Source organism: Plectropomus leopardus, chromosome 2 (assembly GCF_008729295.1).
Source record: "Plectropomus leopardus isolate mb chromosome 2, YSFRI_Pleo_2.0, whole genome shotgun sequence".
Classification (NCBI taxonomy): domain Eukaryota; kingdom Metazoa; phylum Chordata; class Actinopteri; order Perciformes; family Serranidae; genus Plectropomus; species Plectropomus leopardus.
In genome coordinates, this window is record NC_056464.1 from 30,325,868 (window position 1) to 30,341,091 (window position 15,224).

General features: G+C 40.4%; 1 protein-coding gene across 2 annotated transcripts in view; it reads left to right on the forward strand.

Annotated features, from left to right (window-relative positions):
• The first annotated feature begins 11,985 nt into the window (after positions 1-11,985).
• The window catches only part of slc12a5a (solute carrier family 12 member 5a), a 121,006-nt gene continuing 117,767 nt past the window's right edge, over positions 11,986-15,224 (forward strand). For both annotated transcript variants that reach the window (XM_042508305.1, XM_042508309.1), the window contains exon 1: positions 11,986-12,303. In XM_042508305.1, coding sequence (XP_042364239.1) covers positions 12,249-12,303 — 55 coding nt within the window. In that variant the 5' untranslated portion in view covers positions 11,986-12,248. The remainder of the gene's footprint in view (positions 12,304-15,224) is intronic.

Here is a 15,224-nt window from a genome sequence, read left to right on the forward strand (position 1 = left end):
GGGCCAAGAGGTTCTGCCAGCCCTGCAGGTTTTAACACTTAACAAATCTCCGAAAACCATACACATGTAGTCGACTCTCTGCTCTGATGAAGAATATGTTGTTGGCCTGATAACAAGAATGGGGGACACATTTAGAGCTCTCGGAAAAGTTTTACACAATTGTGCTGATTTAATTTCTGTTCCCTTTGTCCCTCAATCATGTTTCTCACGCGTGTTTGTTAATGGCGGTCAGAGAACATTCTTTCATATTGCCAAATCAGTCTATCACAAGGGAGAAAGCTTAGATTTGTTTGTGAAGGACAAATTTTTTTAAAAAAGCGGGCCGATTCAATAAAGAGAATTCACAGAGAGGGTGTAAACTTGTTATTCAATCTGGCCGCAGCATGTAAACTGATGGACAGCAGTAGATGGAATCCACCCAGCCTCTCCTGAATAACATCCATTATCTTCTCCCAGCCCACTGTAAATTACCTATCAGGAGACCAGGGCTAAATTCAAACAGTTACCATGTAATCTTCTCGAACCATACTAACACAATTTCATACAAATAAACCGATAACTGTGTCCTTTAGTGTTTGCGCGTGCGTGTTTGTGTGTGTGTTTGTCCTCAGGCTCACTATAGGCGGGTTATGAGGCAGTTCTTTGAGCAGAGCCTGATCAGATTTACAGTCGAGAGAGAGAATAAGACACATGGGAAATACAATCGAGCTGAACTCATCAACAGAAGTGCTCGGGTATTGTGCTAACAAACTGCATTCTCAAATTGTTTCACTATGGCTCTGCAGAAACACCCTCTGCACATCAGCTCCTCTTTATGTTTATGGAAGTCATTTTAATGTTTGCATATTTCACTCCCAAAATGGCTCAGACAGAAAACCAAAATACATTATTTATCACAATCGCAGCTTCAATTAGATTCATTGCAGCCATCATCAAGAAAAGATTAGACTTACGAGGGCTATTTTGGGCTGATAAACACATTTAGTGTGATTGTTAAAATGTCCAAATCAACCTAATGTTGTGTTTGTGTGAAGCAAACACAAACCTGTCATCATTTTTTTGGATCAAATTATCAGCTTAGATGTGTCTAATGCTGACTGAGCCTTTTCTGCCCGAGATGTTTTTGACAGATCAAGAAAGACTGTATTGCATTATTTAAGTGTAAGTGCCTCCTCTCACTCAAAATATTTTTTGATTTCACACACAGAGGGAATTCAGTGAGAATATTATGGATGCTGTTTCATTTCAAAACTTTTGACGCCCCTCACGTCCCACACTCGGAGATGAGTCGCAAACAGCCGTCTTTTAAAGCTTCCTGAGATGTCTCTTGTTTAGTTTTGTCTTTTGTGTCCAGTTGCAGTTTAACTCTGTGTCCAGGACTTTATAGTTTTTTGTGGCTGCTGGATGCTGTAAAATGCTGCATGCCCTTCTCAACATTTGGAGGTGCTCAGACAGACCATAATGATCTGGCAGGAGTCCAAGACACTACAAAACATAAGGAGACGAGGCTCTGCAACTGATACTGTAGGTTGGAAGTGGTTGTCCTCTCACTATCTCATCGTATAACAACCAAAGCTCCTTGAGCTGCTCACCATTGAGCAGTGAGAAATGTGTAGCAGTTTAACCTCTGGATGTACTAGAATGTGGTACTGAAAAAAAAAACCTGGAACTGGTCCCACATGTATAAAACATGGGGATTTATTAAGAAATTATTTATTTATTTTTTAAATTACAGTAATGGGTACCTGAAAACTGCCACTTATGTCTTGTTAGCATGTGCACATCAATCACTTGTTCTAGTACTCAAATTGTGACAAAACATATTATCAGAATAAAAATTAAAAACAGTAAATGCATCATGTTGAATAAATAAAAAAACACTTTAAAAACTCCTACAAAAGAAAAATGACCAAGTTTAAAATGAAAAGAAGTCTCTGGGTCAATAAGAGAGCAAAGATTGGACTTGTTGTCACCGGCAACCAGTGGAAACTTCAGGAAATAATATTTGGAAGAAATATGAGCCTGTCATTTTTACAGTTTGATTTTGTACAGCTTAAAAAACAAGACGTGGTTATGCCAGACAGGGCGTCCATTTTCAGGAATTAGTGGACAATGGCGGTGGACAGTTGCCTCCAGAGAGGCAGAGAATTCCCAATTATAGAAACCTTAAAAGGCATTATCCTGCTTATACCATGGTCACTTGCCAAAAAAAAGACCTTTCATGTATATTTCTTTGCATTTTAAAATCAAAAGCCATAGCTCTTTCCCTGGTTACACCTGAGGGCTTGACTAATACAATTATCATTACCACCCCATAAAGCAAGGCAAATATATTTATATAGCATATTTCATACCCAAAGGCAACCCAGAGTGCTTTACAGATTAATCAAGTCAAAGTCTATTGTAGCCCAATCACAAACATATTCCAAAGAGCTGTACAAATACTAATTTCAATTTAAATTCAATTTCAATTTTTATCTTTAAAGTCCAATGTCAAAAATCATAATTAGCCTTGGAGGGCTTCACAACATACAACATCCCATTTTCCTTGGACCCTCACAGCAAGGAATAAAGTATAATACAGTTCTTATGCAATGGAAATCTTGTCCACTACTCCAGTAAAAAGGACAACCTTTGGATACAAAAAGCAAAATAAGTGTTTCCCAAAATTGTGAACTACTCCTTTTGGTACAAATAATCTTTTGTATTTACCATACAGTGCTTTGGCAAGTTAGATTTAGTGGAGGATGCAGTCTAGTTTAGCATCATCTTAGATGAATTGTCTTATGCACCATTGCACTCAAAATGCTTCTCACTGCTTGATTGAGTCAGTTAAAGAACTCACAGTTTTTGCTAAAAATCCTACGTGACCTCTCTCCTCCTCTCTTTGTTTTATGACTCAGCTCACATCATTTATTCCTTGTATGTCTTGAAGTCCATCACCCTCTCTGCCATCCCTGCTCCTTTTAATGACACAAGGTCACAGGAGATCAGCAAGCCCTGCTCAAAAACATAATTGAGTTTCTTTTGACCATGGCCTGTCATCATTAAAAGTATTTGGAGTGTGTGAACTTCATTAGTAGGCTCTTGAGTAGAGCTGACCAGGTCAATATGACCTTAGCATGGCCCTGTTTAGTAAAACATTACTCAACAAAGATTGCCCCGTTCCGTTTGCTGTTTAGAAGCCCGGTTCTGTGTTCATGACATTTAAATGAGCTAGCAATCAAACCCCTTGAAAATGTAAATTTAGCCTTTCTGTTTCAAAAACCCTTTTGAAAACTGGTCTCACAAAGGTGATTAATTGGTAGGAGTACTCCTCTGAGGGAAACGTGACGTACAAACGAAATTGCACACAAGTATGTTCACACATGAATGCCAGCTCGCACACATGTAATCAGGCACAGATAACAAGTACAACTTCAGGAAAATGTGTGACTCATGCATCTGTATTCAGACATAAAATCCTGTTATTTGTGAATACACCCCTCTCGACTTCTGTCTCTCTGTCGGCCTCTCTCTCTGTCTGTCTTTCTCACACACTACCAAACCCACAACCTTGTAGTAGTTACACCCCTTAGCTGTAGTGCATGCATTTTTTGGCTGTCTCTCACACATACAGACACTTATAAAATGTCTTAGTATAAGTGTGTGGTATTTCATGCATCTACTATTATAGTAGTTCTCACTGCCTCTACCTCCCATACAGTAGCCAAAGAGTTGCTTTTGGCAGTGCCTGAGTGTTGTAAGGGTTTGGGCTAATCCAATAACAGGGCCCTGTTTGTAGACAAGACACTGTTAAGTTGTCAGCAAGCCATGCTGCTTAAGAAATAAGAAAGCCTTCAGATGCATGGGTGAGTCAGCAGTACACGCACAGAATAGTGCCCACAGAAAATTTGAATTGCATTCATTAGACTCTCTGATAGCTTCAATTGCATAAGGAAAAATAATAAGAATAAGGAAAAAATGAATTGTAGTATTTGAATTTGCCTCCAGAAACCCTTTTGTTCACAAGGATGAGTGAAATTGACCATTCTTGCAACACCGTTCAGCACAAGATGATCATCTTGTTCCACTGATAAATGAAGTTCTTTATTTGGATAATAAAGTTAAATTCTGATTTTATTTGAAGCACCTTTGCTAAGCTAGCCACATTCACCTCAAATCTGCTTGACTGAATTGGTTCCTGTTTGTAAATCCCAAGACATAAAACAAAATTTGAAATGGCGTTGTGTTGCAGTATTAACTCAAACTACTGTAGCTTGAAATAACTTTGTAAAAGCTTTTTCTAACAGAAATGCATTCCATTTACTTTTGTTAGTTCTCTTTAAGTCTTATCAATACATTTTCTTTGATTTTAAAAAGTATAACTGAGCCTCCTTTTTGTTGGAAAACAGCTGCTGCCAGCAGGTTCCTCTGCTCCAGTGCATTCAGTGTTCATCCGCCGTCCACCTCACACATTCTTCCTTGTCATTGCAGTAGTGCACATTATATCCTTTTCCTCCTACGTATGAACATATGATCAGCGGCTCTGATGTCTAATTAACACAGTATTTGTAATGTTTTTACTAGAGTTGGGTCAATTTCTGGTTTTGACGATCTGCTCCAGTGTAAGAGCTTAAACCTGTTTAATTCATGCAGACCGGCCGAACTGGCATTTGTCCTTTTGTCACATTCTGGCAATTTTCAAAAGTCACAGCACCAAATGCAACTCAAAATGCCTTAGTAATGAGCAATATTGCAGTGTCATTATTATATTATCATGTTTGTAAACTTACTAATGGAGCAACTAGTGCCTCACAGGTTCAAGCGGTATGTTGCCGTATTTACTTCAGAACCAAGGGATCTGAGGCAGCTGGTATCAAATTTCAGCACAGACTAAAACTGCACCAATACAGCATTTTTTTTCTATTTAAAGCCAATGAAAGAGCTCTCTCTACCGGAAGCAGGTGCTTATGAGAGCTGAACTTTTGTAGGACTCTGTTTTTATTTATATCTGATGCTCGTTTTGAAAGCGCTGCATTGGATGAGAAACGGCTGATTCAGGAAGTTGAAATGAGGAATTATTTACCACAAAAACCCAAACACAGTGTCAGCTGGCTGGAGGGAGATCGAGGGAAGCTGAAAGTTTCTGATCTCGAGTTCACAGCTGATAGCTCCGTGATTTGTGTATGAAGTAACAGTGATGCATATTTAATGGATTCAGCATGGATGGAGAGCTCCAGTGTCTAGTGATGCTATGTGATAGTTAGACACTCGCTTTCTTTTGGGACATTACGACATTATGTTCCTCTGGATTGACAGCTGAATTATGTAGGACACTTGGTATAATTTGGCAAACCACTCTGGTCAGGTGTTTGGCTTAATATCAAACCGGTTTGAAAATATTCACACTGGCCCAACCCTAGTGTTAATTGTTCTGGGTGTTTCTTACCTTGTGAGGATATATAGGATGAATCAGGTCCCTTTTTTAACATTGGGCAGACTGGTGTAAAAGTGGTGGTGACTGGCAGATGCATGCAATAGACCACTTCTTTAAAATGGTCAGCAGACATCCTCCTGATGTAAACGCAAATGTCTTTGCCATCATCGACGTGACAGGGACATGTTCTCACCTGTCCCTTGTTCTATTTGGGCGATGTATCGACCACCTTCTCCCTGTCCTTTTACTTCTTCTTCTCCACAAAGCTCAGCACAGGGACCATTTTAATAGCTGATCATACAATAGATGTTTTATTCAGTGCTCCAACCTTATGTGATGGCTTTTTGAGTAAGGTATTGAGTAACGGGGGTGGCATGCAGCAGCCATTGAAGTGTGTTTGATTTAGAAAATGCTAATTCATGCATTGTGCTATAAAGCAGCCCTATTTCAAGGTCGGTGTTGTCAAACAAGACGTTACATTGCTCAACAATGTAATACAGGAAATTACTCAAATTTACTGTCGGCTCTTTGCCCGCCATGTTTCCCCCTTAATCAAAATATTGCACAGATTTGGCAGTGTGTTAGCTAACGTCTGCTGGTTTGGTTGTAAGCAAAAATAAGTTTTCAATTCATTCAGCTGGCTCACATAGAAAGGTTATAATAATTTGTGATTTCAGAGTTTGCACATGGTGTGGTGTCCAGACTGTGACATTTAAACTCAGAAATAAAATTCAGAGAGGTATAGGCAATGATGATAACCTCTCTCTCTCTCACCTCTCTTTGGGGGGAATTTGAGTCTACAGGTGCTGGAGAGGATTTGGGCTGATTAGATGCGCTATGTAAGCAGATGCAGTGATGATGCAGTGTTGTGGTGAAGTAGCAGCACCAGTGGAGTAACCTGTTCACTGAGAGCTTAAAGTGATCATCTTATTTGTGTTGCATATGTTACTAGAGAGCAAAGTTCGTCACATGTGAATGTATTTTTAGCACTACTTGTGTTGCCTATCATAACTAGAATTTGCTCACTTTCTTCAGATCAAGTGGCTTTTTCATCATTTGTTCAAAAGATGTCAGTGACACTGGAATTATTGTCTGATATGGAGGGCATTAACTTGCTGTTTAAAAAGCCCCCCTTTTTCTAAAATTGATAAAGCTAAATTTAGGGCTGTAAACTAATGGTCAAATGGTCGATTGGTTGTTCATATGCTTTTGTCCGACCAAATTGTCATAGGTGGGACAAATGCTGGTGTTACTTTAATTAGGTTGTGTGTCCACCGATTTCTTTCTTGCCCCAGCTGGAAACGACAGCGCTGCATTCAGCGCTGGACTTATCACTATAGATTTATTGTACTAAGTGTGCAAACAGACGGTGGAATGGCTAACATTAGCTTCTGTGCTCTCTCTCGTATGCAGTATTACAGAGATATTTAACATAAGTAATATTTTTTTGATAATATTGCAGAGGAGATCACATTTATTTTTCACTCTAGGCATTTCGCTTGCTTGAGCAGACTTTACTTGCCCGAGACAAGTATTCCTTTTGAGCCCTGTGACAGGAAAAAAAAAGCTTTGGTGAACACACAAGGCACTCTAGGGTTGCCTCTTGAAAGTCATAGATCATCAGTCAGAGACCCTTCAGTTGAATGAGATTGCTTTGCAAATGTGATTCGACCAGCATGCTTCTGAATTGGGCACAGCCCTAAGGCACTCAGTCGTGATTTAGTTAATCTAGAGATAACATGCAGATATTATTCTCCTATCAACCAATCAATTGGTTGCAGAGTGGGTAGAATTTCAGTTGACCAAGATTTTCTTTGGTTCAGAACAGCCCTAGCTAAATTCAAGGTACACTAATATTAATTTAGGAGGCATGGTTTAAGTTTTAAATACTGTAATTAATGAGCATAAACCTGTTTACAGACCTATGTTACCAATTAACATTTTAGCAGGACCGCGTGGTCCAAAATTGAGACAAATTTCAATTTAAGGGAAACATAATGGTGCACATCCATTTCACCCCAGCATTTATTTTATATTTAATTTTTATATAGCATGGACCAGTGTCATATCCTACAGCATTTATGGCGTTAGCTAGTTTCCAAGGCTCATCCTGAGATGGACATTTATATGAATACCTTGATACTCTGAGTACACATTAAACTGGGTTATTGTCCTTTAGGCAACTGAACAGAAGCCTGGTAATGACAGCACAAAATTAAGTTAACCATTTACTAGCCTTCCATCCATCCGAATGACAGCAGTAATGACCACAATCGTTGTGGAGTCAGTGACTAGCTGAGTGACTGTTGCAGGGCAGGACTCTCATTTACAGTAAATGTCTAGTATGGATCCACATGCATCAGTCAGTGTTTTAAAGCAGAGCAGCCTGAAATGGAGCGTTTTACCATTATTGTGGGTACAGCACCATCAGGGTTCAGTGTTTTAGGCACTTGCTTGTACCCACATTAGCAAAGTACCCATTGTTACAGTGAATAATGCACTTGTGTTGTTTAAAATGCACAGGTCCCTTTTTTCTTGTTGTTGTTGTTTCCCCACTCATTTAAAAAACAAGACAAATCCTCCACTATAAGCAGTTAACCAGTAGACTTTTTTTAACCTGAAAATAATAGCTGCACTATTATTGAAATGGTACCCTGACTGTCCATGCTGAATCCTGGAGAGCACGTAGAATCATTCAGGAAAGGTGTGTTTGTGGTGTACTGCATAAGGTAGCTGGGCTGTTAAGCTCTGTGTTACATTTTGTTTCCTCAATGCTGTGTGTGCGTGATTCTGATGTTTTCCTTTGATAATATGTATGATGAGAGTTTTCAATACAGAAACTATCTCTGTTCTTAGTCCAGACATGGCAGAAGCAAATAAATAATAAAATAAGATAAAAGAGGACGTTGAATTAGGAAGCAAATAAGAGAAAAACAGAGTATGACCAAGACTGCAAACAGTACATAATGTTACTCAGGATTCCCACAGTCATGAAATTCTTGGAAAAGTTATGAAATTAGAAAACATATTTTCCAGGCCTGGAAGTGTTGTGCAATTAACACAATGTTTTGGGAAAAAATGTTTTAGCCATTGTTTAAATTATGCTAAAAAAATCCCAAAACATATCTAACATTATGAAAAATATAGTGTTATTATAATCTAGTGCATCATTGCTTAAATGGTGATCGGATATTTGGTTTTCTATCCTTCAAAAAGAAGTGCAGCATTTTTTTTGCAATATTTGCCAGTCTGGCCTGTTGGGCTATGCAGCTAGTTGCTGGCAGGAATTTCTAACTTGTGAGCAAAGATAGCATATTCCTTTATGGCTGGTAAGTGCACGTTTAAAGGCTTACCAATTTTAAACAACTTAAATTAACTCATGGAAATGGGGTAGAATGTTATGGAGAAGTTTTTTAAAAGTTTTTAAAATTAATTGGTTAAAAATGTGTGGGAAACCTGGTTGCGGTCCTGATGTAAGCTCATGGCTTACAGGGGAATCTGACAGCAGGTTGTACATACCTGCCAATTTTTTTGTGCGATTGTGACGTAAGTCTGGTATCGGTGTCATCCCTTCTGATGGATTTTTGTAGATTTTCCAGAAAACAAATGTCACATTCTCAGACTAAGCAAACTATGTCCATGAACTGAAAATGCCAGTAGTATTTAAACAAAACTTAAACTTTATATAATAATATTTTTGTGATTCTTTTTGTTACGATGGTATTCATCTCCAAAACAGTGCCGACTCATATTTGTGTAAAATCCTGTAATATTACTCTACCTTGTCAGTCAACGTAGATTTTGGCCTCTAAGGTCATATCCCCCCGTATACAACTGTCCATGACACTCTGGATTGGACCAGAACTCATAACAGCGGCCTACATTGCAATTAGGGGTGTAACATCAAAATATTGATTCATGATCAATGCACCTGTCCATCCAAGAAATGAGGGTCAACAGGCAGAGCACGCCATATGTAAACAATAACGTTATGGGATTAACAACAACGTACCTGCCTGGACAGATGTCTCACTTGGTGAACTTCTTGCAATGACAATGCAACATTAGCTGCTCTATTTCAACAATGTTTGGCCAAAAACGAGTATGCAGACTGAAATTCAATCATGCTTTTCTGTCAGAGATACCATGAATTTAACCAGCAGTAAGTAAATGAAAGCACTAATAATACATGTGAATTGTTACGCTAAACTTCACCTAGCCACTAGGCTAATTTATGCAATGTGAAAGTGCCTAAGCTAATACTGTGTGACTAGCAAAATAACAGCTATTTTGACCTTGACAATTAATGATGAGCCAAATTTTATACTTTTATTAAATGACGTCATTTTTAATCCATATTTTATGTCTGGGAAGTTTGCCTTCAGGGCTTTAAGCCAGATAGACCTGAAGTTTTAGGGAAAAGATCATTTAGTTCAATTAAAAGTATTTCTTCTAGAAAGTGCTCTGTGTGTGTAAGTGGAGTTAATTTAAAGAAAACTGTCTTAATCGGTTACAGTACTTAACATGATGTAATGTTTTTTGTGTTTTATAGCCAAAAGCAAAAAAGAAAGGGGTGGCAGCATCTTCTGTAACAGTTTGTGTTTAATGATCAGATGATATCATCTCATATCGATCGCAGGCCCCTGAGTTGAATCAAAATCGTATCATGGCAGACTGTGTGATATTTGCAAATGTCGTATGGTTGTCCAAAGAATCGATATAATATCGAACAGTTACAAAACTGATGATTAACAACCCTTGCAATCTAACATTAGCAGTAATGTACACTCTGCTGTTGAATTTTCACTGTATTCCTGTTAGCCATAACAGATCGCTGCAGCTTACGTCAGGACAGAATATACAGTTGCAACCCTGCAGACACAGTTTGTATTTACAACAGTGGTGTAGCTCTCTGAAATTGCAGGGATGCCACATCACAAAAATGTCAATTCTTGCATAATGTTGCTTTAGCTATTTAGATTACTTACTTATTTACTTCTACGGACAAAAGGGACATAAGGCTTCAATGAGCTCTTTCCATTGCATTCGGTCCTTAGCAGCATTTTGCACATCTCCCCATGACAGGTTTATCTTTTACAGCTCCTGTAGCCAATGAAATTACGTGCCTGAAATTATACGTACAATATAATCCACACTAAGTAATGACGAGGATGTTTTTCAGCACAATTGAACTGAATGTTTTATCTTACTTTAAATGCAAAGGCTCCCCCCTCGTGGATATTTTGATCAAATTTGTTAGTGTCTTCTGTAGTTACAAACTGCTGGCTGTGGTGCGAGTGATAATGAACAAAGAGAGAGAAATGTATCTCTACACACAGCTCAGTAGAGAAATTTATCGCCAAGCTTCAAGGTATTGGTTCTTTGTCAAGGTAATTGTAGCTTGACAAAACCAGTTTTGTTTGAGACATCGGTAATAAATTCATTCACTGATGCCAAGCGTGCAGTTATATTTTTCCTCCTTCTCTTTTTGTTGAAATCTATTCTGTGCATCAGCGCTACCATGACTAAAACCAAGATTAATTGCTTTCATATCTCTGGTGTGGGATCACAACCACTGGGACACACATAGAAACACACACATACGCCGAGTGTCTTCATATTACACACTTTTTTTCTTTTTTGCACATGGTACACAGTGTACCAGATCAAAATGAATCTGCATGCATCAAAATGAGACCGGCTAATTGACAGCAAGGTTTCATTGCTGTATGCTGACGCCATACAACATTTTAGTTGGAGCCAAGCATCTCTCCGCTCTGAGGGGTGGATGAGAAGAGAAAATGTAAAAGATAAAGAACCATGTCCTTTCAGTTAGCAGCATATGCACAGAGAGCAGAGAGGCAGGTGTGTGTATGCATCAATACTAAACCAAATTGTATTGCTGATACGGTGTGTCTTTCCGTGTGTGTGGGTCTGAGTACACGGCTCTCCATGTTTATCATAACTGCATACAGATGATGCTGATAGGACTTGTTCACCCCTTGAAGGAAACAGAGGCTCTATTTGCATCTGACATTAAAGTAGGGAGTGAGCGTGGCGGCTTATTACAAAGCTGACAGGAGAAAAAGCTGATGCATAATGCACCTCTGTGGACAGAAAACATCAGAGCGGCGAGGCTACCGCCGGCTCTCTCTTTAACAGCATCAATTCCACTTCCCCAATCACCTCTCTGTCTGACAGCTTCGATGAGCAGAGGAAGGCGGGGAGGGAGTGGAGAAATAGAAATAGAAAAAATCACACTACTGCTTAAATATGTAATCAGTTTGGCAACATTGACTGAGCAACATCATCTGAGCAGGGGAGAGTGTTGTGTTGAGTGTGTTTTTTTTGTATCTGTGAGTGGGAGAGATCAGGAGTGAGAAAGGGAAAAAAAATAGAGAGAAGGAAGGAGGGAGAGAGCAAGTGTGCAGCTTTGAGGCGTTCCATCATCCACCAAACTCCTGCAGCTTCCCTCTTCCCTCCTCCTCCTCCTGTAGAGAGAGAGAGCAACAGAGAGAGAGAGGGAGCAACAGAGAGAGAGCGAGAGAGTCACGCTTACAAGCCAGCGGAGAAGAGACGTCAAGAGGAGGATCTACAGAGGGAGGAAGAAAAAAAATCCTTCTCTCTCTTCTGCTGCCTCTCTTCGTGCATCCTACGGGCAGTGAGGAGCGAAGAGGAGCGAGGAGGATCCGGCTTGCATATTTTTCTACGCTGCTTCCCCGCGATTTCTGTGGCTGTATCACAGTGGGTGGAGCGCAGGGAGAGCCGCCGAGAGCTCGATCGGTGACACCGCTCCGCAGCAGAAGAAGAGTACCGTAGAGGAGCCGGGATGCTTAACAACCTGACCGACACAGAGGAGGGGGACGGGGGAGCGCAGAGCCAGGGTGAGTGATGGGATGTGTCATGCAGTTGCGCACACACATACACACGAGCAGATATGCATCAACAGGGACGTTCATATTGCAATGAAAGACATAGATACTGTACATCTGCCCACATAAACACACAGAGAATAGAACAATGCCTGGTAAAGCACACAATATGCACAATTTAGGGTTACACTGAGCAGTCATGGGAAGAGGAGGTGTGTGTGTGTGCGTGTGTATGTGAGTACAGCACTGTACGGTGGTCGGCCTGCTTGCCTCCTCTGCTGCTGCTCTTACTGCAAGGCTGTTGTGACAGGAATAGTAATGGGCTCACTCCATACGATGGATGGTGAGTGTAAGGGCATTACAGCTTCGTCCAGCACACACTTGCATACAATACATACACAATACACACAAAAACACACACACACACAAACATACAATCAAACATGCAAAAGTGCACAGGAGAAAACGTTTTTCTGCTGTAGCCGTCCAACGGGTCATTCATTCTTCATGGCAAACGTAAATGCTCCCATCACATATGGCACTCTGTAGACAGGCAGTATGGGTATTTGAACACACACACACACACACACACACACACAGAAACACACATGCACACATACAACCACTCACAATTACAGATACCAAGCCACCATCTCTGCTAATCCCATCGCCCCCAGCTGTCAAAATCAGCCCTCCATCCAATCCCCACCGCTCAGCCCAGTCCTCACTCTCTGCAGGCTTTCTGGAGAGAACCTGTAGGTTGCTGGTTTGTGCAGAGCTGTGTTGTGAGTGCTCTCGTACCGGCTGTTCACCAGAGAGCGCACACCAGCTCAGGCCTAGACAGACATTGAACCTATTCTTCGAAGTGCGACTAACTTCGGCTACCGTTTTCAAACCCATCAGCTCATTCGAACTGAGGATAATCCTGCAGAAGCTGCACATCGGCTGTATTTCTTGTTCCTCTCTGCTATATGTTGAGGATTGAAGCTATGCACACATCCCTCTCTCTCAGGGCCCAGCTCTCTCCTTCAATGCCCTCTTTTTTTGCCTTTGCTCTCTACATTCGTCTCAGCTTTTTTTCTCACTGTTTCATGTTGGCGTTACGGTACAAATCCCCCAGTTGTTGTCAGGACTCTCAGGGATGCACTGGAGAGACAGGTTGCGGATGAGAGAACAGTCACTATGCTGCTTCTCCTACCTGTGAGGGCTTAATGATAAAAATAGACCAGCGCTGGGAACATGAATATTTAACTTAATGCGGGCATCTTTTTTTTTTTTTTTTTTTTTTAGTGATGGGGGGAGATTACAATGGTGTGCTAAGAGCACGGACAGCAGTTGTAGAAGGTTGGTGACAGGGTTGAAGCATGACCCCATTTATATGTGCGGCGAATTGGAACCATCAAGGGCAGGTTAGCAAGCATGACATAAAGCCACATAACAGTGCAAGCAGAAGTGTTAAGCTAACATGATTACCTGCGCGTCGCTGACTGTGTATGTGCTGCTATCTTCGAGCACTGTCGAATTTACCGTCTGATTGACATGCAGGCATAATGCATCAGTGTGTGCAGAATGGAGTTTTAAAGTTCATGTTCATACTGAGTGTGTGAGACGTGTGGTTGTAGCCCATCACCTCTCCTGCTCTATGTAGATGTCAGACTCATTTGTCAGGCTGTCTGGTTTTATCTGCTCCAGGTAATGCATCGATGTTAGGCCTGCAACCAATTATTACTTTCATTGTTGATATTTTTTGATTAACCCTTTGAAACCTGGATTGACATCACTTTTCTTGTGCTGCATTCAGAGGCCTTTTTTAAAATTTCTCCCAAAAACTTGGAGCAAAAAAAGGCAATCAGCAACTTGGCAAAGAATGTCCTGCAAATTGCAAATTGCAAATTGCAAAAAAAAAAAAAGTTGTAGATTTCTTTTCAAAAAGCTAGGGGAAAAATTCTATATCAGAGAGCTATACCAATAATTATCATAATTATAGATTTAAAACTATTTTTTACAGAATTTTTCAAAAGTAATTTTTAAGCAATTTTTTTTTCTTTACCCCTGTTTTTTTTTCTCGTTTGCCTGTTTGTTTTTAAGAAATTAAGCAAATTTGCCCTTGTGTCAAGGGGATCAGTTGTTTGGTGTCTAAAATGTCAGACAACTGAGAAAAATGTCAATCAGTGTCTTCCAAAGTCTAAGATGATGTCCTCAAATTTCTTGTTTTGTCCACAACCCAAACATATTTCAGTTTCCTCTCATGGAGGAGTAAATCACAAAACATTCATATTTCAGAAGCTAGAATCAGATAATTTTACCTTTTTTTTACTACTAAAATGGATTCATCGATTATCAAATTAGTTAGTGATTAATGTAAATAGTTAAATAGTTGACAACAAATTAATTAATAATCAATAACAGCTCTAATGCATGTAATGTGCACAGAGCTGTGTTGGGACCCTCATTAAGGTGGATAAGTGCCTGCCAACACCTCCTCCCTCCAACACGTCTCTGTTTCTCGGCCTGTGTCACTCTCTCCCTCTCTTTTTGTCACTCTGCAGTAGCAGCATCTCTCAGGATAGGACCTCATTCACACAAGCACGCACACACACACACACACACACACACACACACACACACACACACACACACACACCCCCCCCTCCCCCCTCTCATCTGAATCACATCCCTGCTAAGCTAGCTGTGCAACAACCTGAATAACTCTGTTTAGTCATCAGTACTATGCAGGGCAGCTCCAGATAGGGAGGGCTTTTCGCCTCTTTACAGTAGGAATGTCAAAGGCTGTCGCTGTCCGCTCTCCCCCGGTGCTGAAAGCAGCTCACCCCCCTCTTCTCCCTTCCTGACTCCAGTAGTATGTACATCCAGGAGCTCAGGGCTGCCTAGCACTGTCCAAGGTGCTGATTTATAGCCTTCATTACACGGCT